This window comes from Lucilia sericata, unplaced genomic scaffold, assembly GCF_015586225.1.
Source record: "Lucilia sericata isolate MDLA Ls3-8-SP2 unplaced genomic scaffold, ASM1558622v1 Contig000207F_arrow, whole genome shotgun sequence".
Taxonomy (NCBI): Eukaryota; Metazoa; Arthropoda; class Insecta; order Diptera; family Calliphoridae; genus Lucilia; species Lucilia sericata.
The window spans coordinates 345,454-369,836 of NW_023994235.1; the positions used below are offsets into that span (position 1 = coordinate 345,454).

Below are 24,383 nucleotides of genomic sequence, written 5' to 3' on the forward strand. Positions count from 1 at the left end.
TGTTATATACATATAAAAGATTATCTTCTTTATATGAAAGAAGAAAAAAACAACTATAAAATTATTTTTTCAATATTTAGCGGTCATTTTAACTGACAAAAATTAAGTACATGAGTGACTTTTATAGCGATTTTTATTTACAGTTTGGAGATTTTTAATAATTCTATTACCATCAGTGTTACGTTCGAAATTATATTTTTGTTGTTTTGTCAAATGCAATGACAGACAACTTAATTCGCGAATTTTCGAATTGGTTGGAAAAAAGAACTTCAGCAAAACTTTGCAGTAAAATCATAAATTTTTAACACCTAGAAATCTTTCATATACTTAAAACACAATAATTCCTCTAAAATATATTTTTATCTTTCCAGTAGTAAAATAAAATCATGTATTAATTTGCAAAAAGTGTTTTAACGATAAAAATATTAATTTCTCATTTTCATAGAAAAATCGAACAGCTAAAAAAGGCAAAGAACAAGAAGAAGACCGGAAAAAATAATACGACGTGAAAGAAACAAAAGAAGTAGCAACAAAAAACGCCCTATAAGTAATATAAACGTGCAAAAAAGAGATCGATATATATATTTAAGACGAATAAGAAATAAGTGAGAATAAAATTGAAGAAGAAGTTATCTTCTTGTGAATGTGTGTAGATTGCTGTGAAGAGTGAAAAATGGCGAATCAATCCACCGGTGTTGGTAAGAATTTATTTCATTAAAAATATTTAATTAATAAGAAAAAATACATTATAAGTTGCAAAAAAATCATAAACATGCTAGTGACTTTCATTAAACATGGATAATAAACAAAGGAAACAAATCTCTAGGTGATTAATTTGTGAAGAAAAAAATAGCTGTGTTTTTTCGCAAAAAATGGTAGAAAAAAAAAACGTGAAAGTGTAATAGTCACTGCAGTATAATTGGTATATGAATATGATGTATTATAGGATGATAAAGAAGTGGAAAATGTTAAAAGAAAATTAAATTAAAAGAATAAATACTATTTTCCATAAAGTGTTTTAACTGGAAATAATAATGTATTTTGTTAAATTTAACATATAAAATGAGTATTTTCTATTTTATTTTCATGTCATGTTTAAAACTGCATATGCGCCTGAGTCTTGGCAAAACAGAATAAAACTATGACTAGTCATTTTCCAACTTGATACTTTATTGGCGTCCTGCTAATAATATTTTTTACATTTTTTTGTTTTGTGAATTTTTCTTTTTTGAATTTGATGTGACAAATGTGGATTCCATAACTAATAATTTGAGTTTTGGTGTTAATCAATAATGTTTTATTTTTTTTAGAATAGGTGCTAGGAGCATTCATTTTTTTAGGGGGCGGAGGTAAGGAGTTAATAATCGTTTGTATTCTGACTGTCTTTTTATATTTTGAAGTAGATAAGTGATATGTAGTCTCGTCAGAATAATGTAAATATTGTTGAAATACCAAAGCAATCGGTTTAGCGCTTTGGTAGAAATCTCTAAAATCTTAAAATTCCATAGGACAATAACAATGCTGCATAAAAACACTCAAATTACGTATTCACTGCAATTCGATCTTCAATTGGCCAATGATTATCAGTGAAGTCAGCCACTGCTATATTATTTGGAATACATAGATAGATAGATAAATAGATAGATAGATAGATAGATAGATAGATAGATAGATAGATAGATAGATAGATAGATAGATAGATAGATAGATAGATAGATAGATAGATAGATAGATAGATAGATACATAGATAGATAATATAGATAGATAGATAGTATATAGATAGATAGATAGATAGATAGATATATAGATAGATCGATAGCTCGCTAGATGATCGCTCGATAGCTAGTAGCTCGTCGATCGCTAGCTCGCTCGCTCGCTCGCTCGCTCGCTCGCTGCTCGCTCTCGCTCGCTCGCTCGCTCTCTCGCTCGCTCGCTCGCTCGCTCGCTCGCTCGCTCGCTCGCTCGCTCGCTCGCTCGCTCGCTCGCTCGCTCGCTCGCTCGCTCGCTCGCTCGCTCTCTCGCTCGCTCGCTCGCTCGCTCGCTCGCTCGCTCGCTCGCTCCTCGCTCGCTCGCTCTCTCGCTCGCTCGCTCGCTCGCTCGCTCGCTCGCTCGCTCTCTCGCTCGCTCGCTCTCTCGCTCGCTCGCTCGCTCGCTCGCTCGCTCGCTCGCTCGCTCGCTCGCTGCTCGCGCTCGCTCGCTCGTCGCTCGCTCGCTCGCTCGCTCGCTCGCTCCTCGCTCGCTCGCTCGCTCTCTCGCATAGATAGATAGATAGATCATGGTATAAAAAATATTTTGTAGATAGATATAGAGTAGGGAAGGTCTTATAACATGTCTGTAAGGGTCTATTACCACATTTCCATTCCGAATGGTTGATATTTTCCCTTTATAGTTCCGTGCTTTGAAAAATACACAACGTTTATAGCTTGGTTTTTAATTAAAGATTACTGATCCTTTTAGAAAAAATATTTGTTTACTAATCGTAATCGATATTTATGAATACATATTGTCAATCGAATTTTCAAGCCATGGCTATAAATATATTTTATATCTATCTATATTTTAAATCATGTTTCAAGCTGCATTGTTCCCGAAAAATGTCATCTTAAACATTCCTTCTATTGGATTAGAATCCTTTTGAAGGAAGGTTTAAGTCGAATAAGAATCTAGGTAATAATTAAAATCTTATTAGTTTTATATGCATACATATTTGTCATGTCATTAGCAAACGACCGACCTGCAATTTCTATATTAATATGTATTATTTAACTTTGGAATTTCTAATACATTTTAAATGAAATATTTTAAAAATAAAATGTTATTTAATTAGATTAGCGAAAAAATATAAAAACACTATGTATAAGAAACACACAAACATGCAATTGTACATTAGGGTGTTACCCGTTTGTATGAAATCAATAAATAAATGTATTAAATATAAATTACTTAAGAGTTTGCTCTAATGACTCTTCCATTAGACGATTTGTTAACTTTATCTGTCCAATAATTAAATAACATAGAACTTTGTAAAGAAATTATCTTTTATGAAATAGTTAATGAATTATGAGGGAAAATGCTAATTTGAAATTAATGTAAGAATAACGAGAAAAATTTCCATTGATATTTTTAGGAACCACTCTAATATACAATTCCCTTGAGCTATCGTTTCATTTTGCATTTTCCAAAATATCAACAAATATAGTTTGTTGTAATTATTAGAAAAAATGCCGATATTTTAATTTATTTTATTATATTTATACAGAGATACTAATTACAGTATTTTATTTTATATAAAATTTATTGTTTTATTATTGTTTTTGCTGATTATTGTTATTATTATTCTTTAATATTTTAATATATTTTATGTTTTTCTAGTGGTTCCAAGAAATTTCCGTTTATTGGAAGAATTAGATCAAGGTCAGAAAGGTGTTGGCGATGGTACTATATCATGGGGCCTTGAAAATGATGATGACATGACTCTTACATATTGGATCGGTATGATCATTGGCCCTCCTCGTGTAAGTAGATTTTTAGTAAAAAGATATTTAATACATATTAAAAAATTTAGATTTTTTTTGTAAAAAACAAGGATTTTCTGTGAAAAAACTATTTTTGGGAAATTTAATGAAAAATTATAAACATTTTAAAAGATTTTTTAATTACTCTTGAGTTAGACGTAATGATGAATACACATATACATATATGTACGTTTAATTTTCTCACTATGTTTAAGGATTTAAATTGTTACTATGGCTTTCTAAAACGATATTTACTTTTTTAAACACAATTTAAATATGAGCCGTTTTTTTTGTTGTTTCTGTTATTTTAGACACCCTTTGAAAATAGAATGTACTCGTTAAAGATTGATTGCGGTGAACGTTATCCTGACGAACCTCCTACGATAAAATTTTTAACAAAAATTAATATTAATTGTATTAATCAAAACGGTGTGGTAAGTAGTTTGTTTATAATCAAATTTTGTTTCTTTATTTATGTCTTTGCTCTTTGTATTTTTTATCATTTTAGGTTGATTCAAGACTAGTACCCATGTTGTCACGATGGAATCGTGAATATACTATTAAGTCCTTGTTACAGGAGATACGTCGAATTATGACTTGTAAGGAAAATCTTAAATTGGCGCAACCACCAGAAGGCAGCTGTTTTTAGTTGATCACAACTGCAAAGCATTTACAATGACGTCAACAACAACAATAAAGAAAACAACAACAACAACTGCATCAACAATAAAACAGAACAACAAATAAATAAAAGTATAAAAACTGCACTATCAAACAGCAACAATTATTATTTCAAATAAATAAGAATTGCTTAATGATACATAAGAGCAACAACAACAAACGAGAACATCATTATTGAAAAAACAACAACAACAAAAACCAAGAAATATATAACAGCTTTAAAATTATTAAATAATGTTGCTGCTAAAAAAGAACTTTTAAAAATATTATGATTTTTAATTTAATTTTTTATAATTTTGTTTTGCTCTGGTAATGATGATAATGATGATGCTGCTGATGATGTTATTTATAAAATATTATATGTTTTTCTTTTTCTGATTTAATTTTTTTTATTCAAACATGCAAACATCATCGTAACAAATCAATCTCTACCTAATGCTGCTACTTTAGATTTACTACTTACTACTCCTTATAACAAACAAAAATCCACTATAAGCGTAAAAGAAGAAATATAAAAAAAAATTTTGAATGTTGACTCTCTTTTGTTGAAGTCTAACACAGGAGTATTTAGAAAAAAGAGAGTTAGAGAGAAAGTATATATATAAAAAAAAAAACAAACTTAAAATTGTTCATTCTCAAACTCAAAGGAGGATGTTTGAATGGATAAATGGATGGTTGACATCTTCGCTGAAATAAATAAGAAACGAAAAAGTCATCAACATTTTTATTATTTAATAAATTGTACTTTTAAAAAATTATTAATCTATATTCTAACTATTGTTTACATAATTAGTGCGTTGTCTGTCATATTGAGCCGTCTTTTCTGTTGTTAATTTTTAACAACAGCCAACAACAACAAAATATTTAATACAACAACATTCTTCACTCACTCACACACACATGCATACATAACACTCACTATGAAAACAAAGAAAACAACAACCAACTCCCCCTTCTATTTTCTTTTGTAGCGTATTTAGCTTGAGAAGTACGTGTAATTATTAATTAATTAAAGTAATTATTATTATCTTAAATTAAATAAAACAAAAAAAAAAAAAAGGAAATAGTAATATAAATAAAAAGAACTTAAACAACTCTAAACTTTAACATCTAATGAAATAAAGTTAAAATATAAACACAAAACAAAAAACCACAACTCCAAAGATATTATAACTATTAATTTCGCATCACTTCCAATGAAGTCTAAATTAAAAAAAACCAAAAAAAAAACGAAACGAAAATTATGTATTTTAAATAAAAAATATAAAGCTTTTAAAACTACATACTACCAAAATACAAACAAGTGATATGAGATCTATTTAAATGCGAGAGTTAGTTAAGAGTTAGTACGTAATGCTAATAATTTGGATAAAACCAAAAAAAAAAAAAAAAAAGTTCTCAATATAATAGATTCTTGATATTTTAGTTAAAAGTAAAATTTATATAAAAAGTGAAGGGAAAATTTTGAATTCTCGGATTTCAGTAAATTTTAAAATTTTTCAGAAAGGCACGTTTTTCCAATTTTTATGAAAATTAAATTTTTTATTGAAAATTTCGAATTTTCGGCAAAAATTCGATTTTTATTTTTTTGTTAAAATTCTTTTTTTTTTTTTTTGGTGAAAATTGGATTTTTTTGTTGAAATTTAAATTCTATGAAATTTAGATTTTTTAAAAATTATGAATTTTTGATGAAATTTCGATTTTTCAGTAAACAATCTTTGTGAAATCTCGATTAATTAAATGAATCACCCCTATTCTACATTTCAATTCGAATCGAAATTTTCTCCGTTTGGCAACTTTGGTATTCTGCATTTCGATTCGAAACACCCATCATCGAAGCTTCGACACTAAAATACCAACTTATAAAAACGTAGTTACGACCGTAAAGCAGAGTACACACTATCGTAAAGCATTCAAATGAAATGGAATTGCTTCTTCTTTTTCTTGCGATTTCGTTTTTTGTTGGAATACCTATTATCGATCTTAGCGTAACTGAATGCGCTAACGTAATCGAAATGCAGAATAGAGGGTGATTATTTTGAATTCTCGAATACGATCGTAGCTACGATTTAGAAAGTTATTCATGTCTGTTCTGTAAATCGATTCGTTTTTAAAACCGAGAAGCTTTTAAAACCGAATTTGGTGTTCTACAAACCGAATTTTTATATGAACGTAAAATTCAGATAGTATTTATATTAAATTACAAGTGTATTAAAAACGCAAAAAATAATTATTTAACTTATTAGAATATTAGATTCGATTTACTTTCGACTAGATTTGTGTACTCGGTTTTAAAACGTGAAAAATTATGAGAACTCGTTTTTAAACGAGAAATTTACTCGGATTCGGTTTACAGAACAGACAGAATTATTTTAGTGACGGAGCATCGAATTTAAAATGCAAAATACCAACCATGCAAAAACTTTCATTTCAAATCAAAGGATTAAAATACTAAATTTTTCTTACACAATAGCATTTTAAGTCGTTCACCCTTATTCAGCATTCCAATTCGAATCGAAATTTTCTCCGTTTGACAACTTTGATATTCTGCACTTTTAATTCGATGCTAAAATAACAACATACAAAAACTTAGCTACGATAGTAATGCAGAAAACACAATGAATTGCTTCTTCTTTTTCTTACAATTCCGTTTTTTTATGGTATAATAACTTTCGATCATGCTTAAGGCGGTAACGTAATCGAAATGCAGAATAGATCATATTATTTTAACATGACAAGTACATACTACGCTCGCTTACAAGGAAGGAAGTTAACTAAATAGTTAAGTACCTTACCACGATCCCTTGCTAATATGGATTTAAGTAAGTATTTATGTTTTTGAATAAAAAAAAAAAACGTCCACTGCGTCTACAAATAGTTTTTATTCCTATTCTGAATTTCTATTTGAATCGAAATTTTCTGAGTTTTTGGCAACTTTGATATCTTGCAATTCGATTCGACGCTCTGTCACTAAAATAATATAACTGCAGAATATAAAACAATCGTAAAACATTGTAATAGAATTGTTTCTTATTTTTCTTACGGTTCCGTTTTTATACCCACCATCAAAAAAGATGGGGGGTATATTGATTTTGTCATTCCGTGTGTAACACATCGAAATATTGTTCACAGACCCCATAAAGTATATATATTCTGGGATCTCGTAAGATTCTAAGACGATCTAGCTATGTCCGTCCGTCTGTCTGTTGTTGGCACGATAGCGTCCACAAAAAAAGAGATATTGAGATGAAATTTTCCCAAAATATATTTTATTGATTACAAATTGAAAGTGGGCAAAATCGGTCAACGATTTCACATAGCCCCCATACAAATGTACCCCCGGAATATTGAGTAAAAAGCTTCAAACATTCACAAATTCGTTGTTTATGAAGCAAATGGCACAAAATTTCGCATAAGTCAGTTTTTTGACCTCCGAAATTAAATTCTGAATTATGTCGTACATAGGGCCACAATTGGCTCTACGCCCCATATAAGGTCCCCTTCAGAAAATGACTTTAACGCTAATTATTGGCGTAAAAATACGAGTATAACGATGAAATTTGACATAAGTAAGTTTCATACGAGTAATAATCTCTCCAACAAATTTTATGTGGATCGGTCCATAATTGATCGTACCCCCCATATAAGGTCCCCTCCATAAAATTACTTTATCGCTCATTACTGGCTTAAAAATACGAGTACAGCGATGAAATTTCACAGGAGTAAGTTTTATGTGAGCCAAAATCTATCTACGAAATTTTATGTGGATCGGTCTATAATTGCCCATTTAAGGTCCCCTTCTGAAAATGTCTTTAACGCTCATTATTGGCGTAAAAATACGACTATAGCGAAGAAATTTGACATAAATAAGTATCTTAGGAGCCAAAACCTTTCCACCAAATTGTATGTGGATCGGGCCTTAAATAGGGTCCCGCATATAAGGTCCCTAACAGAAAATTACTTTAACGCTCATTACTGGCCTGAAAAACGAGTAAAGCGATGAAATTCGATATAGTTTTATGGACCTCTTTCAGTGATTTGATGATGGGTATATAAGTTTCGGTATAGCCGAATATAACACTCTTACTTGTCTTTTGTTGGAATACTTTTTTTCGACAGTAACATAACTGAATGTGAAAACGTAATCAAAATACGGAATAGGGATTGTGTAAAAAATTAAATTCGAAAACAAAGGGCCTTCAAAAATCGTCAAAACACCCATCATCAGAATGTCTGACTACTAATTTTTAAATAAAAGTCTTTTGTCTATGCGTTAGAATTGCAGACTAATCATCAGATGCAGTGTAATGGTGATGGAAAAGTGAGTTGTTTGGTAAGTAGAAGGCATTACCATGTTTTTGCAGGAAAGTTGCCAAACGGAGAAAATTTCGATTTGATTGGGTTTGGATTCTTATTTTGTTGCTTTAGAACCAAAGTAAGAAGCTAGAAGATTAGTGAAGTGCCCTATACAATCAAGGCAGCATTTGTGTAATAAAGTTATACTTTGGTAATAAAGTTCAAAATAATTTCAATAATAATAAAAATAATTTTAACCTTTCGGTTGTTTAAAATTTCGAGAGAATTTCATATCGAATATAAAATGTGATTTCGTTGGTGAAAACCTTTTGTCTTAAAGTTATATAAGATTTGTTCGTAAAAACCATATAAATCAAAGAACTTCGAAAGAATTTCTTTATAATAAGTCATGTTAGGGGAAAAATTAAGAATTTTCAGTAGATAATTTTCCTTTTTTAAAGAACAAAATATTTTCATATAAATTTAGAAATTCAAACTAAAAACTACCACTAAAAAATTGTTGAAACTTTGAAAATAAGTCAAAAAATTATTTAAGATATTCATAATGATAATAACCATTTTATTATTTATTTAGATCTCTCTTGAAATGACAACGAACAATTTGAATTTCTTCTTTTGCGAAGTAATTGATTGGCTGCAACAACTCTTCAACTCAATTATACAATTTTAATGTGCATAAACTTATACAGAACTAATACTAAAAAAACGTTTTAAAATAAATAACATTTTGGTTGCTAAATTTGTTGTTACTGTTTTTTTTTTTTTTTAATTTTTGGTTTTGTTTCATAGAAAATTCAACTTAATCTTATTTTAAAAGAATGAAAACAAAGCAGTATAGTTAGAATTGTTGGGGGTCGGCAGGGCTGGATAAAATAAATATGAAACAAAAACATTTCTTACAAAGAAAGAAACGAATGAGAAATTACTATTGAAATTTGTTTAATTGTTGTTTGGTTTTAAATTACGTTTAATAGTAATTTTTTGTTTTTATTTAGTTTGACTTTTTCTTGGTTTAGCTTTTAGATTTAACATTTTTCTAATAACATTATTTTTGTTTAATTATTCATTTATTTAATTTCCATTCATTATCGTTAGATGATGGTGATGGTGGTGGCTTGGCTCTAGTTCTTGTTTTTAAGTGAGCCTAATTGCATACTCTTTAGTTTGTAAATAGAAATGTGTGGCGTTTTTTTTATTTAAATTTGTTATTATTTATATTTTATACGTAATTTAGTTTAATCTTTCTTGGGTACATAGAAGATCTTTCTTGATTTCAAAGCGGACCACTTGTGTCTCTTAATGTAGTAGGAGATGATGGTCAAGAAAGACATAATGCCGATGACCTTAACAATCATACTCTTGCGTACATCATGTTCTGGCTCTGAGGTCCATTTAAGGAAAGTGGCAACATCCTTGGCCAATTGACTTTGGGTGGCTGGGGTGCCGTCTTCGTATTCAATAACCTAAAAAAAAGGAATAAACAAATTATTCAACTATTCGCTCAAAGGCTAATTACGCGTAATTACCTCATTGTACAAGACTTGAGCCATACCAATAGCACCACCTGGGAAGTAGGGGTTAAAGTATTGTCCCTCACGCAATTGTACACCAGCTGGGGCATCAAAGTAGCCAGTGAGCAAAGAGAAGATATAATCTTCACCACCTTTACGGGCTGAGACAATGTAGCTCAAATCTGGAGGATAGGCACCATTGTTGGCAGCACGGGCAGCCTCTTCGTTGGGGTAGGGTGAAGGGAAGTAATCCGACAACTTACCAGGACGATCATAATAATTACCAGTATCATCTGGACCATCACGAACCTAAGAAAAACAAAATTAGTAGTTTTTTTATTTGTATATATAAAATGAAATTGAGAAAGTGTATAACACTTCTTACCATAATACCCTCAGCTTCGGCCTTGGCTTCAGCTTCAGTGTGAGTTACACCAACTAAATTACGATAGGCAATGTATTTCATTGAATGGCAGGCAGAGCATACCTGTTTGTACACTTCATAACCACGACGTACACTAAAAAAGGAATTAATATGATAAAATGTTGATGAATTGATTGATAAAGATTATTCTGAAGTTTTTATTCACATTACTTCATTCTGTTCACGAGACAATTTCGAAAGTTTTAAAGCTTTTTATGAAAACTAATTTTGAAAGGAGTATATAATAAGTTTTTAATAAAAATTAGATCATTGGTGGAATTTTGATTTTTTGACAAAAATGAGATTTTTCGGTGAAAAGTCAAATTTTCAGTGAAATTTCGATTTATTGTGAAAATTCAAATTTTCGGTGAAATTTAGGTTTTTTGGTGAAATTGAATTTTTAGTGAAATTTCCAATTTTCGGTGAAATTTTGATTTTTTTTTTGCGAAAATTAGATTTCGGTTTTCCGATTAAAATTTGTAAAATCGAAAATAATAATTTCGATTCAAATGCAGGAACTCATATTAACCGTAATCCTAAAAGAATACCCACGAAAGAAGTGTAGAGGAATCCTATGATGTTTTGCTCAACTATTATAAAGTAATTGTTACTGCCCTTCAAACCGTTACCATATCATTAAAGACCAAAATATACGTTGCTTTTATTTAACAGTTCCAATTGGTCTAATAACTTGACAAAAAGCAGCTCTTTTTAGAACCCATTGAATCAGAAACAAATTATTTAAAAATATTTTCTCAATACAGTTTGGTAAACAATAGAGCTGTTAAAACAAAAAATCATATGGAATTTGTCCATCCCCACTTAACTTCTTCTAACAATTATAAACGTCAAACGAAAAGTAAATTAAACAAAACACTCAATAAAGAAGAAAATTATGGGATTTTTACAAACCTGGCATGATCCAAAGCTGAAATCAAACCATTATGGCTCCAGGGCATGGCTGGTGGGTGAACTTCAGTGCCGGAGGCATCAACTGATTGCTCCATAGCGTAGATCAAGGCACCAACACCACCGGTTAAAGCGCCAATAGTGGCAATGAACTAAAAGAAATATTTCACAAATTTATTAAAATTATTAAAACTCTTTAATAAAAAAAACAACTTAAAATTGAAAAAACACAAACTATTAACACTTAAATAACCTTTAATATGAAAAAAATGATTGAGGTTATGTATGTTAAATAGTTCATCGGAGTTGACGTTTGGTCATAATACTACAGCATACGTTCATGTATGTGTGTGCAAGGAAAATACTACTCACCTTCTTTTGGCCATTAGTCCATGTTTTGGCAGTGGACAAATTGTTAGCCTAAAGAAATTAAAAAAAAAACATTTATTAATTGCAAATTTAATGAAAAACTATTAAATGTCTGAGATGCTCAGTTGACAGTCAAGCGAAAGAAAAAAACAAAACCTCAATGGTGGGTTACATAATGTTAAAGTTAGGGAAAATTTTTTCTTCATATAACATTAAATTTTTAAACATTTGCACTGACACTTTATCCAATTATTTGTAGGATTTAATTTAAGCCATCGAATTATATTTCCAATTGTGATAATTTATAAATATTTAATTAATTTTTTCATACACAAAATTTGAACACATTTTTACAATATCTCTTGAGGTCTCATTTTTTGGTGGATATTTTTTGATGATTTAACACTTCTAACGAGGAAAGAATTTTGTTTTTAATTTCGTACCTGCTGCAGGTTTAATGCAGGTACTGATTTAAGCAATTTAGAGCCACAAATTCTTCCTAATGTAGCCGCCATCGTCTTGGCCAGAGAAGGTACAACACAACTTTTTGGAGGAATGAAAGAAAATTCGAAACTACGAAAGTATTACGAAAAATCACCAACACCAACACACACAGCCACACACTCAATTGATAATAAAGAGAGAAGAGAATAATATACATAACACCTAGAAAGATGCCACTTGTTTTGGGTTTAATTATGGGAAGGTTAATTTTAATAAAATTGTGTTATTATATTATATCAATTGGCATCTATGTGGTTAACGTGTAATTTTGTGTCAAATTTTTACACAAATTTAGTTAAATATGTAAACAAAATGCTTACTGAAATTTAATATTTTAATGTTATCAAAATCTGGTAACTTTAAAATAAAATACATTGACAGTTGTCATATGTTGACATTTAGCTGTTTTATTCAAGTGTGGCAATATTGTTTTGAGGTAAATTTACCGTTGCCATAGTGTTAACAGCAGAGTTGGAAAATTTTGATCGTTTTAAAAACGAATATTACATTTTTTGCTTTGGAGTAAAACAAAATTAGAAAAAAACTGTTACGGAAAAAATCTATAAAAAATTACTTGCATTTTATACTTCAATTTGTCTATAGATAAAACAGCTCAACAATTTAAACAAAATGTTAAGAAAAATAAATAAAATTATATACATACATATTTAGAAAATTGCTTATAGAGAAACCTATCGTACATAACGTTTTGTACAGAAAAAAAAATAAAAAAAATTAACTTTGTTTATAAAAAACTTATATAGCAAAAAATTTCACGATATCTAAAATTCAAAATATATTTTTAAGAAAATAGTTTTTTTTGGTTTGTTTTATTTTCCATAACTTTATGACTGGAAAACATTTCGTTTTAAAATTATAGCTATTTAAAATATACATAAATATATGTTTTGTTGTCTAAATCATTTATTAGTTAGTTGGTAATAGCTGTTAACATGTTGGGCATTTCTCCCTCAATACGTTCACGTATTAAATTACCACGATTTTGTTGTATTAATTGTTTAACACCATAAAACCATTCACCTAAAAATGAAATATTATTAATAATATATACCTTTTTAAAATTATCCATAAAACTTGCCAATTTTTGTATTTTGTACACAATCTTTAAAGGCTTGACAACCCTCCATACTGCTTAAGACACCATAAATTGATAAGTCCGCCAAGTTGGGTTGTTTACCACCCATAAATTTGGTATTACGTTTTTCCAATTCCTTAGTCCACTTATTGCAGGCATCATAAATGTGTGAACGTACATCATCCGTTAGCTGATGACGTTTTTTAAGAATTTTAGCAATACCCCACATGGCGGTAGCCCCAACATAGACCATAAGATCACGTTCCCATTTGGGAAAGTGTATATCCCATTCACCGGCTTGTGAGAACCATTCAAATGTTTCAAAAGCTTCTCCCAGCGACTGATAGCAATTGGGGGAGATTAAATGTACTAGATGGGAATCAGCCCATGTGCGCCATTTGCGTTCCAATCTATTAGAGCGATATAATTTAATATGCTTTGTTTTACAAGTTAAAGTAAAAAGAAAACTAAAACTTACTCCTCCAATTCCTTGGTATGACCTTTCGGTGTATGATCTTGGAACATTAGGAAATATTTATTCATAATATCATGTTTCTTCTTTTGATTGTCATCGAAAAATGATATGGCCGGATAATATTGAGCCAATTCACCAATATCGATCTTTTTGTCATTCAAGTAGGTGGCAATCAATGAAATTATAGCGCTTGAATCGCTCATTTGCACATAACGTCCATCGCGCTGGCGAATCAAGACCATGGGCACCTTCTTTACTTCGGACCACTTAATGTCCTGCCTTAAAACGGCATCCACCTCAACCACCTTGTAGGAAAGGCCCATAAAATCTAGAAAAGCTCTAACTTTACAACAAAATGGACAGGTTTGAAACTGAAAGAGGGTTATATCGAGTCCCGAAGTATCTTTGGGATTAACAAAACGTTTGGTTATTCTAACACTTGCGGGAAATTCATTTATAATGGCCGGTGGTGTACGTTCATGTTCCATGTGAGAATTTTTATCTTTCCAATTTAAATACAAAGAATAAACCGTGCCACCAGTGGCTCCCAAAGTGGTACCCAATACGGCCAATTTTAAAGTACTGGGTCCATTCGAACGTTTTGGTTGCGAGGCGGCATTTGATAATAAACGTTTCTGCCCAAGGTTACGTGATAATTCGGCAAATTGTCGAGAATTTCTAAAGTACACTTGACGCATGCAACTACCAATGCTGCGATAAGAAGCCATATCTAGGAGCGTTATTGAATTTAATTAATACTTAATTTTTTTCTTAAAAATTAAAATTTTTCTTAGAATTTTTAGTTTTTTTGCTAAAAAATTCTTGTGATTCTTTTTTCGAAGTTAAATGTCAAAGTTTTTTTTAGTTAAACAGATGTTTGAGTAGAGTTACCAATTTCTCTAAGATGTTTGCAAAAATGTATATAAAAAAGAGTTTATAGGAATTAACGGAATAGGTTAATTTAATTAGAAAAAGAAAAAAATGTATACTTTCAATTTGGAGCCGATAATTAATCTACCTAATATTATGATATCTAATGCCTAATTTTCAAATTTAGACAGAGGTTTTATTTCTTTTATCAATATATCTTTGAATATGGCAATGATGCTTTAAATTATATACAAAAGCTTTTTGTTTTCTTAACTCTTACTAAAATATAGAAAAACAATAAATGCCAGGTGTAGATGTAAAGAGTTTGTTGTGCCTAAGAACTGTCAAAAATTCATTAAAATAACTTCAAAATATATTTACAACAAAAACAAATGGAAAATTTGACATCTATAGAACATTTTGCAAAAACAATTTACTTGTGTTTATTGTTCTGCTATGTTGAATTGTAGCATCTTTTCATACTCCATGTAAAATAACGATGGAGTTGTAAACAACTATATATTTTTCTGTTTATTGCTAAATACATACCGTAATAATCAAAATAAACAAATTTTGTGAAATTTAATAAATTGAAATTGTTTGAGTTTTTATATATTTTGCATTTATAAATAAATAAATTAACTAAACTCCGAAAAAACTTTAACTAAATACGTAAAAAATGACTACAACACCAAATCCTTTGGATAAATATGTTGAAGATGATGTCTTCAGTACCATCTTAAGATGGAGTTTGTATTTTGGAGCCTTTTTCCAATTGGCCTGCATAATGGCTTCCATATTTATGAGCTCTCAGGGCAATAAAAAAGATGGTGATACTTTGGAGGTAATACGTATTAATAAAATCACATTAGAAACTAACTAAATTGCATTGTTTCTTGACAGGATTCTAAATCGATTGGTTGTGATGCTCAACCCAACAATCGCCGTCTGCATAAATTGCGAAAACAGGAGAAAAAGAAAAGACGTTAGGAAAAAATATAAAGATAATTTAACCTTCCACTGGTGTGATTTTAATACTCGAAATAACAAGTTAACAGCAAAGGGGACTTTACGGTTTTGTTTAAAGATACCTATATCATTAATGGCTCTAATCTAAAATTATTAACCGAAGCATATCAAAATGCTATATATCTGATTATTATTTTAGAAGTTCTCTACACTTTACGAAATTGTCAAATCCTTTTTGCTGTTTACTTTTAACTATTATAAATTTATGTTTTTAACGTTATTAATTTATTAACTTCCTAATACTAAGTATAAAAGTGCATGTATCTTAAACATAATTTTAAAGCAATAGTTTTAATTGAAAATTACATGAGTTAAAATATTTCCAAATTTTTAACACATCCAAACATGATGTTCATGTGTAGTACTTACCGATCAATATACATATTTAATTACAACAAATAAAAGACAATAATTATTGTCCAAAAATTTAACAATAGTTTTCTAAATTGTGAAAAGAAATTGTGAAAAGAAATTGTGAAAAGTCTATAGTCTAGACTATAGTCTAGTCTATAGTCTAGTCTATAGTCTAGTCTATAGTCTAGTCTATAGTCTAGTCTATAGTCTAGTCTATAGTCTAGTCTATAGTCTAGTCTATAGTCTAGTCTATAGTCTAGTCTATAGTCTAGTCTATAGTCTAGTCTATAGTCTAGTCTATAGTCTAGTCTATAGTCTAGTCTATAGTCTAGTCTATAGTCTAGTCTATAGTCTAGTCTATAGTCTAGTCTATAGTCTAGTCTATAGTCTAGTCTATAGTCTAGTCTATAGTCTAGTCTATAGTCTAGTCTATAGTCTAGTCTATAGTCTAGTCTATAGTCTAGTCTAGTCTAGTCTATAGTCTAGTCTATAGTCTAGTCTATAGTCTAGTCTATAGTCTAGTCTATAGTCTAGTCTATAGTCTAGTCTATAGTCTAGTCTATAGTCTAGTCTATAGTCTAGTCTATAGTCTAGTCTATAGTCTAGTCTATAGTCTAGTCTATAGTCTAGTCTATAGTCTAGTCTATAGTCTAGTCTATAGTCTAGTCTATAGTCTAGTCTATAGTCTAGTCTATAGTCTAGTCTATAGTCTAGTCTATAGTCTAGTCTATAGTCTAGTCTATAGTCTAGTCTATAGTCTAGTCTATAGTCTAGTCTATAGTCTAGTCTATAGTCTAGTCTATAGTCTAGTCTATAGTCTAGTCTATAGTCTAGTCTATAGTCTAGTCTATAGTCTAGTCTATAGTCTAGTCTATAGTCTAGTCTATAGTCTAGTCTATAGTCTAGTCCTATAGTCTAGTCTATAGTCTAGTCTATAGTCTAGTCTATAGTCTAGTCTATAGTCTAGTCTATAGTCTAGTCTATAGTCTAGTCTATAGTCTAGTCTATAGTCTAGTCTATAGTCTAGTCTATAGTCTAGTCTATAGTCTAGTCTATAGTCTAGTCTATAGTCTAGTCTATAGTCTAGTCTATAGTCTAGTCTATAGTCTAGTCTATAGTCTAGTCTATAGTCTAGTCTATAGTCTAGTCTATAGTCTAGTCTATAGTCTAGTCTATAGTCTAGTCTATAGTCTAGTCTTAGTCTAGTCTATAGTCTAGTCTATAGTCTAGTCTATAGTCTAGTCTATAGTCTAGTCTATAGTCTAGTCTATAGTCTAGTCTATAGTCTAGTCTATAGTCTAGTCTATAGTCTAGTCTATAGTCTAGTCTATAGTCTAGTCTATAGTCTAGTCTATAGTCTAGTCTATAGTCTAGTCTATAGTCTAGTCTATAGTCTAGTTCTATAGTCTAGTTATAGTTAGTCTATAGTCTAGTCTATAGTCTAGTCTATAGTCTAGTCTATAGTCTAGTCTATAGTCTAGTCTATAGTCTAGTCTATAGTCTAGTCTATAGTCTAGTCTATAGTCTAGTCTATAGTCTAGTCTATAGTCTAGTCTATAGTCTAGTCTATAGTCTAGTCTATAGTCTAGTCTATAGTCTAGTCTATAGTCTAGTCTATAGTCTAGTCTATAGTCTAGTCTATAGTCTAGTCTATAGTCTAGTCTATAGTCTAGTCTATAGTCTATAGTCTAGTCTATAGTCTAGTCTATAGTCTAGTCTATAGTCTAGTCTATAGTCTAGTCTATAGTCTAGTCTATAGTCTAGTCTATAGTCTAGTCTATAGTCTAGTCTATAGTCTAGTCTATAGTCTAGTCTATAGTCTAGTCTATAGTCTAGTCTATAGTCTAGTCTATAGTCTAGTCTATAGTCTAGTCTATAGTCTAGTCTATAGTCTAGTCTAGTCTATAGTCTAGTCTATAGTCTAGTCTATAGTCTAGTCTATAGTCTAGTCTATAGTCTAGTCTATAGTCTAGTCTATAGTCTAGTCTATAGTCTAGTCTATAGTCTAGTCTATAGTCTAGTCTATAGTCTAGTCTATAGTCTAGTCTATAGTCTAGTCTATAGTCTAGTCTATAGTCTAGTCTATAGTCTAGTCTATAGTCTAGTCTATAGTCTAGTCTATAGTCTAGTCTATAGTCTAGTCTATAGTCTAGTCTATAGTCTAGTCTATAGTCTAGTCTATAGTCTAGTCCTATAGTCTAGTCTATAGTCTAGTCTATAGTCTAGTCTATAGTCTAGTCTATAGTCTAGTCTATAGTCTAGTCTATAGTCTAGTCTATAGTCTAGTCTATAGTCTAGTCTATAGTCTAGTCTATAGTCTAGTCTATAGTCTAGTCTATAGTCTAGTCTATAGTCTAGTCTATAGTCTAGTCTATATAGACTATAGACTGGACTAGACTATAGACTGGACTAGACTATATACTGGACTAGACTATAGACTGGACTAGACTATAGACTGGACTAGACTATAGACTAGACTAGACTATAGACTGGACCAGACTATAGACTGGACTAGACTATAGACTGGATTAGACTATAGACTGGACTAGACTATAGACTAGACTATAGACTAGACTATAGACTAGACTATAGACTAGACTATAGACTAGACTATAGACTAGACTATGGACTAGACTATAGACTAGACTATAGATTAGACTATAGACTAGACTAGAGACTAGACTATAGACTAGACTATAGATTAGACTATAGGCTAGACTATAGACTAGACTATAGACTAGACTATAGACTAGACTATAGACTAGACTATAGACTAGACTATAGACTAGACTATAGACTAGACTATAGACTAGACTATAGACTAGACTATAGACTAGACTATAGACTAGACTAGTCTGTAGTCTAGTCTATAGTCTAGTCTATAGCCTATCCTATAGTCTAGTTCTGTTGTAGACAAAATGTAGACAAAACGAAATGCTTTATTTTTAAACAAAAGAAAATTTATTATAAGTTTTACTTAATGAATTCATATAAGATTTCATTAAACTTAAATAAAATATTGAACACTATATTCCATTTTTATATTAATTTTACAACATTTTACCATTATCACTATTTTCTTCCTCACTTTCAATACTATCTTGGATTTGCTAGTTGATCAACGATATTTTCAATATCTTCCGAGATTCCAATAATATCGTTTTTGTTCTCATTTTTTAAAATAACTTCAACATTATCCGCAGGAATTTCATGATAAGTGTGTAACTGTTCATTTTCCAAGGGTGGAGATTGAAATACGGGACACTTGAATCCCTCCAAGTCGCAGTAGGTAGCACCATAAATCAAATAATCTAGAACAATCAAGAAAGTTAAACTATATTTATTAATTTTTAATATATATTTTTTTTTTAAATTTACCTTTTTGAAATATACACTGTATACGTTCCATGACACATTTTGAGGGCAATGAGAGGAAACAATATTCATCTTTATCCCAGACACAAACCGGTAGTGTATCATTCTCATCGCAGGGTATATCACAATTCTCTTCTGGCTGTTCAGTTTCACATAAAATAACTTAAAAAATGAAAATACGTTTCATTTATTATTTTTTTACCTTTTTAATTATTACTTACCATTGAAAAATGTTATTAAAAATACAGCTATCAGCACTTTTTGGTACAACATTTTGTTATTAGCAATGTTTTACATGAACTAAATGAATTTCATAAAAATTGAGACAATTTCAGGTCTCATTTATAATGAAAAAAGTAAAAAACTGAACATTTTTGTTCCGCAAGTGTTTTTAACTTTAAAATGTTTAATGTTTTTTTGTTCAAATGTATGTAAACAATTGAGTGGTTGTTAACTTAATAACAATTTTTTTTTTAATAATTTTATTTATACAAGAACATTATTTGTTTTTATTTATGTTTTTTGTTTATAACTAAATTTTAAAATAATTGTAAATATGTGAAGAGTAGTAAATGCGTTTCATGTTGATTTGTTATCAATTATTTTTTTGTCGTTGGTCGCCATTAATAATTCGTAATGAATTAAAATTTTCAGTGAGTAATATTTTAAATATTTTTAATATTGCTATTTTATCTCTTTCGGATGGGAAAATGTTTTACAGTAATCCCTTCATTAATGTGATAGATTAAAAAATATATCAGAAGATAATATTTAAAATCTATTAACTTTCAAGAAGTTAATTTGTACTTTTTTTAAATTTAAATATGTTTTTAAGTTTTTCTGAAAAACTTTTTCATAAAATATCTGAAAATGCTATTTTCGTCCTTGATCATGGATATCAAAATTTGTTGAAATATTTAAATGGATAATTATCAGGGGATTACTGTTTAATTACGATTTCCCTTTACTATTTCCTTCCTAAGCAGCAAAATAAAAAACTTTGTTATTGTTTATTTACTTATATTAAATGTTTATTCAAATGTTTTTCTATAGGTAGACTGATTTTAATTAAATAGATTTGTTTTATAACATTTTTTTTTTATATTTTATCTGCGCTGCATATATAAAAAACGCCATTAACCCTTTGTGTGGAAGCGTTATTAAAAGTGATTGAATTTGTTAGAAATAAATAAAAGTCTAGTCTATAGTCTAGTCTATAGTCTAGTCTATAGTCTAGTCTATAGTCTAGTCTATAGTCTAGTCTATAGTCTAGTCTATAGTCTAGTCTATAGTCTAGTCTATAGTCTAGTCTAGTCTAGTCTATAGTCTAGTCTATAGTCTAGTCTATAGTCTAGTCTATAGTCTAGTCATAGTCTAGTCTATAGTAGTCTATAGTCTAGTAAGTCTAGTCTATAGTCTAGTCTATAGTCTAGTCTATAGTCTAGTCTATAGTCTAGTCTATAGTCTAGTCTATAGTCTAGTCTATAGTCTAGTCTATAGTCTAAGTCTATTAGTCTAGTCTCTATAGTCTAGTCTATAGTCTAGTCTATAGTCTAGTCTATAGTCTAGTCTATAGTCTAGTCTATAGTCTAGTCTATAGTCTAGTCATAGTCTAGTCTCTAGTCTAGTCTATAGTCTAGTCTATAGTCTAGTCTATAGTCTAGTCTATAGTCTAGTCTATAGTCTAGTCTACAGTCTAGTCTATAGTCTAGTCTATAGTCTAGTCTATGTCTAGTTCTATAGTCTATTCTATCGTCTAGTCTATAGTCTAGTCTATAGTCTAGTCTAGTATTAGTCTATAGTCTATTCTATAGTCTAGTCTATAGTCTAGTCTATAGTCTAGTCTAAGTCTAGTCTGTAGTCTAGTCTATAGTCTAGTCTATAGTCTAGTCTATAGTCTAGTCTATAGTCTAGTCTATAGTGTAGTCTATAGTCTAGTCTATAGTCTAGTCTATAGTCTAGTCTATAGTCTAGTCTATAGTCTAGTCTATAGTCTAGTCTATAGTCTAGTCTATAGTGTAGTCTATAGTCTAGTCTATAGTCTAGTCTATAGTCTAGTCTATAGTCTAGTCTATAGTCTACTCTATAGTCTAGTCTATAGTCTAGTCTATAGTCTAGTCTATAGTCTAGTCTATAGTCTAGTCTATAGTCTAGTCTATAGTCTAGTCTATAGTCTAGTCTATAGTCTAGTCTATAGTCTAGTCTAGTCTATAGTCTAGTCTATAGTCTAGTCTATAGTCTAGTCTATAGTCTAGTCTATAGTCTAGTCTATAGTCTAGTCTATAGTCTAGTCTATAGTCTAGTCTATAGTCTAGTCTATAGTCTAGTCTATAGTCTAGTCTATAGTCTAGTCTATAGTCTAGTCTATAGTCTAGTCTATAGTCTAGTCTATAGTCTAGTCTATAGTCTAGTCTATAGTCTAGTCTAGTCTAGTCTATAGTCTAGTCTATAGTCTAGTCTATAGTCGTCTAGTCTATAGTCTAGTCTATAGTCTAGTCTATAGTCTAGTCTATAGTCTAGTCTATAGTCTAGTCTATAGTCTAGTCTATAGTCTAGTCTATAGTCTAGTCTAGTCTATAGTCTAGTCTATAGTCTAGTCTATAGTCTAGTCTATAGTCTAGTCTATAGTCTAGTCTATAGTCTAGTCTATAGTCTAGTCTATAGTCTAGTCTATAGTCTAGTCTATAGTCTAGTCTATAGTCTAGTCTATAGTCTAGTCTATAGTAGTCTATGTCTAGTCTATAGTCTAGTCTATAGTCTAGTCTATAGTCTAGTCTATAGTCTAGTCTATAGTCTAGTCTATAGTCTAGTCTATAGTCTAGTCTATAGTCTAGTCTATAGTCTAGTCTATAGTCTAGTCTATAGTCTAGTCTATAGTCTAGTCTATAGTCTAGTCTATAGTCTAGTCTAGTCTAGTCTAGTCTAGTCTATAGTCTAGTCTATAGTTAGTCTATAGTCTAGTCTATAGTCTATTCTATAGTCTAGTCTATAGTCTAGTCTTATAGTCTAGTCTATAGTCTAGTCTATAGTTCTAGTCTAGTCTAGTCTATAGTCTAGTCTATAGTCTAGTCTATAGTCTAGTCTATAGTCTAGTCTATAGTCTAGTCTATAGTCTAGGTCTATAGTCTAGTCTATAGTCTAGTCTATAGTCTAGTCTATAGTCTAGTCTATAGTCTAGTCTATAGTCTAGTCATAGTCCTAGTCTATAGTCTAGTCTCTAGTCTAGTCTATAGTCTAGTCTATAGTCTAGTCTATAGTCTAGTCTATAGTCTAGTCTATAGTCTAGTCTATAGTCTAGTCTATAGTCTAGTCTATAGTCTAGTCTATAGTCTAGTCTATAGTCTAGTCTATAGTCTAGTCTATAGTCTAGTCTATAGTCTATAGTCTAGTAGTCTAGTCTAGTCTAGTCTATAGTCTAGTCTATAGTCTAGTCTATAGTCTAGTCTATAGTCTAGTCTAGTAGTCTATCTATAGTCTAGTCTATAGTCTAGTCTATATTCTAGTCTATAGTCTAGTCTATAGTCTTAGTCTATAGTCTAGTCTATAGTCTAGTCTATAGTCTAGTCTATAGTCTAGTCTATAGTCTAGTCTCTAGTCTAGTCTATAGTCTAGTCTATAGTCTAGTCTATAGTCTAGTCTATAGTCTAGTCTATAGTCTAGTCTATAGTCTAGTCTAATGTCTAGTCTATAGTCTAGTCTATAGTCTTAGTCTATAGTCTAGTCTATAGTCTAGTCTATAGTCTAGTCTATAGTCGTCTATAGTCTAGTCTATAGTCTAGTCTATAGTCTAGTCTATAGTCTAGTCTACTAGTCTAGGTCTATAGTCTAGTCTATAGTCTAGTCTATAGTCAGTCTATAGTCTAGTCTATAGTCTAGTCTATAGTCGTCTTAGTCTATCTATAGTGTAGTCTATTAGTCTAGTCTATTAGGTCTATTCTATAGTCTAGTCTATAGTCTAGTCTATAGTCTAGTCTATAGTCTAGTCTATAGTCTAGTCTATAGTTATCTATAGTCTAGTCTATAGTCTAGTCTATAGTCTAGTCTATAGTCTAGTCTATAGTTAGTCTATAGTCTAGTCTATAGTCTAGGTCTTGTCTAGTCTATAGTCTAGGTCTATAGTCTAGTCTATAGTCTAGTCTATAGTTAGTCTATAGATAGTCTATAGTCTAGTCTATAGTTAGTCTATAGTCTAGTCTATAGTCTAGTCTAGTCTATAGTCTAGTCTATTAGTTCTAGTCTATAGAGTCTAGTCTAGTCTAGTCTATAGTCTAGTCTTAGCTAGTCTATAGTCTAGTCTATAGTCTAGTCATTAGTCTAGTCTATAGTCTGTCTATAGTCTAGTCTATAGTATAGTCTATAGTCTAGTCTATAGTCTAGTCTATAGTCTAGTCTATAGTCTAGTCTATTAAGTCTAGTCTATAGTCTAGTCTATAGTCTAGTCTATAGTCTAGTCTATAGTCTAGTCTATAGTCTAGTCTATTAGTCTAGTCTATAGTCTAGGTCTAGTCTATAGTCTAGTCTATAGTTAGTCTATAGTCTGTCTATAGTCTAGTCTATAGTCTAGTCTATAGTCTAGTCTAGTCTAGTCTATAGTCTAGTCTATAGTCTAGGTATGTCTATAGTCTAGTCTATAGTTAGTCTATAGTCTAGCTATAGTCTAGTCTATAGTTCTAGTCTATGTCTAGTCTATAGTCTAGTCTATAGTCTAGTCTATAGTCTAGTCTATAGTCTAGTCTATAGTCTAGTCTATATAGTCTATAGTCTAGTCTATAGTCTAGTCTATAGTCTAGTCTATAGTCTAGTCTATAGTCTAGTCTATAGTCTAGTCTATAGTCTAGTCTATAGTCTAGTCTATAGTCTAGTCTATAGTCTAGTCTATAGTCTAGTCTATAGTCTAGTCTATAGTCTAGTCTATAGTCTAGTCTATAGTCTAGTCTATAGTCTAGTCTAGTC

General features: G+C 30.5%; 5 protein-coding genes across 6 annotated transcripts; 2 read left to right on the forward strand and 3 right to left on the reverse strand.

The window, feature by feature from the left end:
• The first annotated feature begins 175 nt into the window (after positions 1-175).
• On the forward strand, positions 176-5,340 carry LOC119602102 (ubiquitin-conjugating enzyme E2 variant 2). Of its 2 annotated transcripts, none has more exons than XM_037953432.1 (5): positions 176-285; positions 446-698; positions 3,374-3,516; positions 3,828-3,950; positions 4,025-5,340. In XM_037953432.1, the coding sequence occupies exons 2-5, from the start codon at positions 674-676 to the stop codon at positions 4,163-4,165; spliced, it is 432 nt and encodes a 143-aa protein (XP_037809360.1). In that variant the 5' UTR covers positions 176-285; positions 446-673; the 3' UTR covers positions 4,166-5,340. The 2 variants fall into 2 exon arrangements, with proteins under 2 accessions (XP_037809360.1, XP_037809361.1); XM_037953433.1 differs by having other exon boundaries at positions 216-388.
• A 4,117-nt stretch (positions 5,341-9,457) lies between these two features.
• Positions 9,458-12,458, reverse strand: LOC119602071 (cytochrome c1, heme protein, mitochondrial). The gene is made up of 6 exons (XM_037953398.1): positions 12,171-12,458; positions 11,731-11,778; positions 11,362-11,510; positions 10,411-10,543; positions 10,041-10,334; positions 9,458-9,977 (listed from the first exon to the last, which is right to left on the reverse strand). Exons 1-6 carry the CDS (start codon positions 12,240-12,242, stop codon positions 9,750-9,752), a joined length of 924 nt encoding a protein of 307 aa, XP_037809326.1. The 5' UTR covers positions 12,243-12,458; the 3' UTR covers positions 9,458-9,749.
• A 584-nt stretch (positions 12,459-13,042) lies between these two features.
• Positions 13,043-14,673, reverse strand: LOC119602085 (prostaglandin E synthase 2). Its single transcript, XM_037953411.1, has 3 exons — positions 13,806-14,673; positions 13,331-13,737; positions 13,043-13,272 (listed from the first exon to the last, which is right to left on the reverse strand). Exons 1-3 carry the CDS (start codon positions 14,528-14,530, stop codon positions 13,163-13,165), a joined length of 1,242 nt encoding a protein of 413 aa, XP_037809339.1. The 5' UTR covers positions 14,531-14,673; the 3' UTR covers positions 13,043-13,162.
• A 504-nt stretch (positions 14,674-15,177) lies between these two features.
• LOC119602072 (protein anon-73B1) lies at positions 15,178-16,135 on the forward strand. The gene is made up of 2 exons (XM_037953399.1): positions 15,178-15,516; positions 15,576-16,135. The coding sequence occupies exons 1-2, from the start codon at positions 15,352-15,354 to the stop codon at positions 15,660-15,662; spliced, it is 252 nt and encodes an 83-aa protein (XP_037809327.1). The 5' UTR covers positions 15,178-15,351; the 3' UTR covers positions 15,663-16,135.
• Positions 16,136-19,104: 2,969 nt separating this feature from the next.
• Positions 19,105-19,807, reverse strand: LOC119602073. Its single transcript, XM_037953400.1, has 3 exons — positions 19,652-19,807; positions 19,434-19,592; positions 19,105-19,366 (listed from the first exon to the last, which is right to left on the reverse strand). Exons 1-3 carry the CDS (start codon positions 19,701-19,703, stop codon positions 19,152-19,154), a joined length of 426 nt encoding a protein of 141 aa, XP_037809328.1. The 5' UTR covers positions 19,704-19,807; the 3' UTR covers positions 19,105-19,151.
• Positions 19,808-24,383: the final 4,576 nt, after the last annotated feature.

What these genes read in the sequence shown, in the direction of transcription:
- LOC119602102 (XM_037953432.1), top strand. Translation starts at nt 674, where the DNA reads ATGGCGAATCAATCCACCGGTGTTG. An exon ending in GAATCAATCCACCGGTGTTG is followed by an intron (nt 699 to 3,373) that starts GTAAGAATTTAT and finishes ATGTTTTTCTAG; the next exon opens with TGGTTCCAAGAAATTTCCGT. An exon ending in GTATTAATCAAAACGGTGTG is followed by an intron (nt 3,951 to 4,024) that starts GTAAGTAGTTTG and finishes TTATCATTTTAG; the next exon opens with GTTGATTCAAGACTAGTACC.
- LOC119602085 (XM_037953411.1), bottom strand. Translation starts at nt 14,530, where the DNA reads ATGGCTTCTTATCGCAGCATTGGTAGTTGCATGCGTCAAGTGTACTTT. An exon ending in CATACCAAGGAATTGGAGGA is followed by an intron (nt 13,738 to 13,805) that starts GTAAGTTTTAGT and finishes TCGCTCTAATAG; the next exon opens with ATTGGAACGCAAATGGCGCA. An exon ending in TGTACAAAATACAAAAATTG is followed by an intron (nt 13,273 to 13,330) that starts GCAAGTTTTATG and finishes TTTCATTTTTAG; the next exon opens with GTGAATGGTTTTATGGTGTT.
- LOC119602071 (XM_037953398.1), bottom strand. Translation starts at nt 12,242, where the DNA reads ATGGCGGCTACATTAGGAAGAATTTGTGGCTCTAAATTGCTTAAATCA. An exon ending in GGACTAATGGCCAAAAGAAG is followed by an intron (nt 11,511 to 11,730) that starts GTGAGTAGTATT and finishes TATTTCTTTTAG; the next exon opens with TTCATTGCCACTATTGGCGC. An exon ending in CTCAAGTCTTGTACAATGAG is followed by an intron (nt 9,978 to 10,040) that starts GTAATTACGCGT and finishes CCTTTTTTTTAG; the next exon opens with GTTATTGAATACGAAGACGG.
- LOC119602072 (XM_037953399.1), top strand. Translation starts at nt 15,352, where the DNA reads ATGACTACAACACCAAATCCTTTGGATAAATATGTTGAAGATGATGTC. An exon ending in AAGATGGTGATACTTTGGAG is followed by an intron (nt 15,517 to 15,575) that starts GTAATACGTATT and finishes GTTTCTTGACAG; the next exon opens with GATTCTAAATCGATTGGTTG.
- LOC119602073 (XM_037953400.1), bottom strand. Translation starts at nt 19,703, where the DNA reads ATGTTGTACCAAAAAGTGCTGATAGCTGTATTTTTAATAACATTTTTC. An exon ending in TTTAATAACATTTTTCAATG is followed by an intron (nt 19,593 to 19,651) that starts GTAAGTAATAAT and finishes TCATTTTTTAAG; the next exon opens with TTATTTTATGTGAAACTGAA. An exon ending in ACAGTGTATATTTCAAAAAG is followed by an intron (nt 19,367 to 19,433) that starts GTAAATTTAAAA and finishes TGATTGTTCTAG; the next exon opens with ATTATTTGATTTATGGTGCT.